General features: G+C 38.5%; 1 protein-coding gene across 1 annotated transcript in view; it reads right to left on the bottom strand.

Moving 5' to 3' along the window:
- The window catches only part of trappc10 (trafficking protein particle complex subunit 10), a 24,024-nt gene that overhangs the window by 7,247 nt on the left and 14,429 nt on the right, over positions 1–2,348 (bottom strand). The window contains exons 12-14 of the mRNA XM_016536597.1: positions 2,153–2,332; positions 1,145–1,637; positions 260–401 (exon numbers count right to left, since the gene is read on the bottom strand). Coding sequence (XP_016392083.1) covers positions 260–401; positions 1,145–1,637; positions 2,153–2,332 — 815 coding nt within the window. The remainder of the gene's footprint in view (positions 1–259; positions 402–1,144; positions 1,638–2,152; positions 2,333–2,348) is intronic.

The raw sequence follows: 2,348 nt of genomic DNA on the forward strand, positions 1-2,348 counted from the left end.
GAGACAGACACACAGACACACACACACACACACAGACAGACACACAGAGACAAACAGACACAAAGACACACAGACACAAACAGACACACAGAGACAGACACACACAGACACAGAGACACACAGTCACAGAGACACACAGATACAGACACAGAGACACAGAGACACACACACAGACACAGACACAGGCACACACAGAGACAGACACACACACACACACACATACACACACACACACACACAGAGACAGAGACAGACTGACCTGTGAGCGGCTGGATGCTGAGCTGAGGCTCCTGTGAGTAAACCTCATACTGAACCACAGGGTAAATATGGGGCAGAATGAACTGCACGCGGCCCAGCGTCACACACAGCTGCCGGAGAGTATACGAGCCCGGCTTCTGACTCTGAGCAAAATCAAAGACGCATGAAAAGGTGGGGATTAACACACTTTTATCCTGTAAGCCTGTTTTTATGATTTAAATAATTTTTAGTAAGTGTTTTATTTTGATTGTTTTTATTTTAAAATTATTTATTTTAATTTTACATTTTTACAATTGAATTTTTTTTTGTAAATGTTTAATTAATTTTTAGTAAACGTTTTATTTGGATTGTTTTATTTTAAGCTATCTATTTCAACTTTACATTTTTATGATCTGACATATTTTTTAAAAAGTGATTTATTTTTGTTATTTTTCTTTTTACATTTTTATGATTTAATGTTTTTAGTAAACATTTTATTTTGATTGTTTTTAATTTAAAATGATTTATTTTTGTTTTACATTTTTATGATTTAATAAATTTTTAGTAAGCTTTTTATTTTGATTGTTTTAGTTAATTTATTTTTATAAAAAAATTAACAAGCATTTTATTTCAAGTGTTTTTTTTTATTTTAAGTTGTCTATTTTAATTGGACCTTTTTACAATTTAATATATTTTTTAAAAAGTGTTTTATTTTTATATTTTTAAAAAACATTTTTAATACAAAAACTACTTTTTTATGATTCATTTTTAGTAAGCGTTTTATTTTGATTATATTTTATATATATATATTATAATGTTTCATATACGTTTATTTTAATAATTTCTCTATGAACTCCCGTTTGGGAAACCCTTCTATAATCTGATGCAATGAAACATTTCTTCTCACTGGTGCGGTGAAGACGATGCTGTTGTTGCCAGGCAACAGAGTGACATCACTGGCCCTCAGCATCTGCGCCGCATCCTCCATAGCGACGGCTGGCGCGGTGTTGGGCGTGTCCAGAGACGTGGTGCTGTCATGGCGACGCATCAGCAGGTGCATGTTCCTGCAGGCCACGCCGGCGGAGCTCAGCGCGTTATCAGACGGACTGTGCTCCAGGATCTCGCAGAGCTCCAGCGCAGACGCAGACGCAGGGCTGGCTGCGGGGAAGGTGACGGTGCCGTCTGGGTTCTGAGCGGCTCGTTTCTGAGCCGTGGAGCCCGGCTGCTCCTGTGTGAAGTGTATGCGGAGATCTGCTCCAGCGTCACAGGAACGGGCATCAGACTGCAGAGACGCAGCTCCAGCTGCAGGGCGGCGCTCACATGCACCAGCGCCGAGGACGGACGGAAACGCAGCTCCTGCAGCCGAGTGAAGGAGCTCATGCTCAGAGCCACACGAGCATCTGTCAGACAGAGAAACACAAGAATGTTACAATGGAGCAGTTAAACAAAACCATTCAGTGATTCACTCCAGTCATTAATTAAAGCAACATGTGCGAACAGATACAAATCTATCATGTGGCCTGGAATTAAGTCGTACTCATTTGATACTTTTATAGTGTTTTTGTAGCCTAGCAGCTGTAGTTAGTTGACTCAAGACAAAGTTGACCTTTCTGGGGGGGGAAAAATATAAATAAATAAAATATTTTTTATATATATTTATTTGTATGATTGTATTTATTTAAAAAAATATATATATTTTTTTCAATATTTTCTTTTTTTATAATTATTTATATATCTCCTTTTTTGATATTTTATTACATTTTTATACTTTTCTTTCTGTTCTCTGTGAGTAAAGAGAAACACCAGATGGTTCGGGTGGCAGCTGTGGTTAATTCACTAAGGATACAGTAAAATAACTATAAATATTGTTATATTTATTTTAGTTCTATAAATCTCAGCCCTTTTTCTTTTCTACTGGTGTGTGACGCGTCTCTCAGTGATGAGTGAAGGATACTCGTCCATCTTCTGCAGCTGTTTCTGGCACTCTGCGATCTGTTTGCGTGTGTGTGTGAGCGGCAGACTCCAGCTCTCCGACACGTATGACTTCAGAGAATCCAGCAGGAAGTTCTCAGCGCTCTGGGGGTCACCCTTCCTCCTGCACACACACACAC

Source organism: Sinocyclocheilus rhinocerous, unplaced genomic scaffold (genome assembly GCF_001515625.1).
Source record: "Sinocyclocheilus rhinocerous isolate Xijiao unplaced genomic scaffold, SAMN03320098_v1.1 scaffold2027, whole genome shotgun sequence".
NCBI lineage: Eukaryota > Metazoa > Chordata > Actinopteri > Cypriniformes > Cyprinidae > Sinocyclocheilus > Sinocyclocheilus rhinocerous.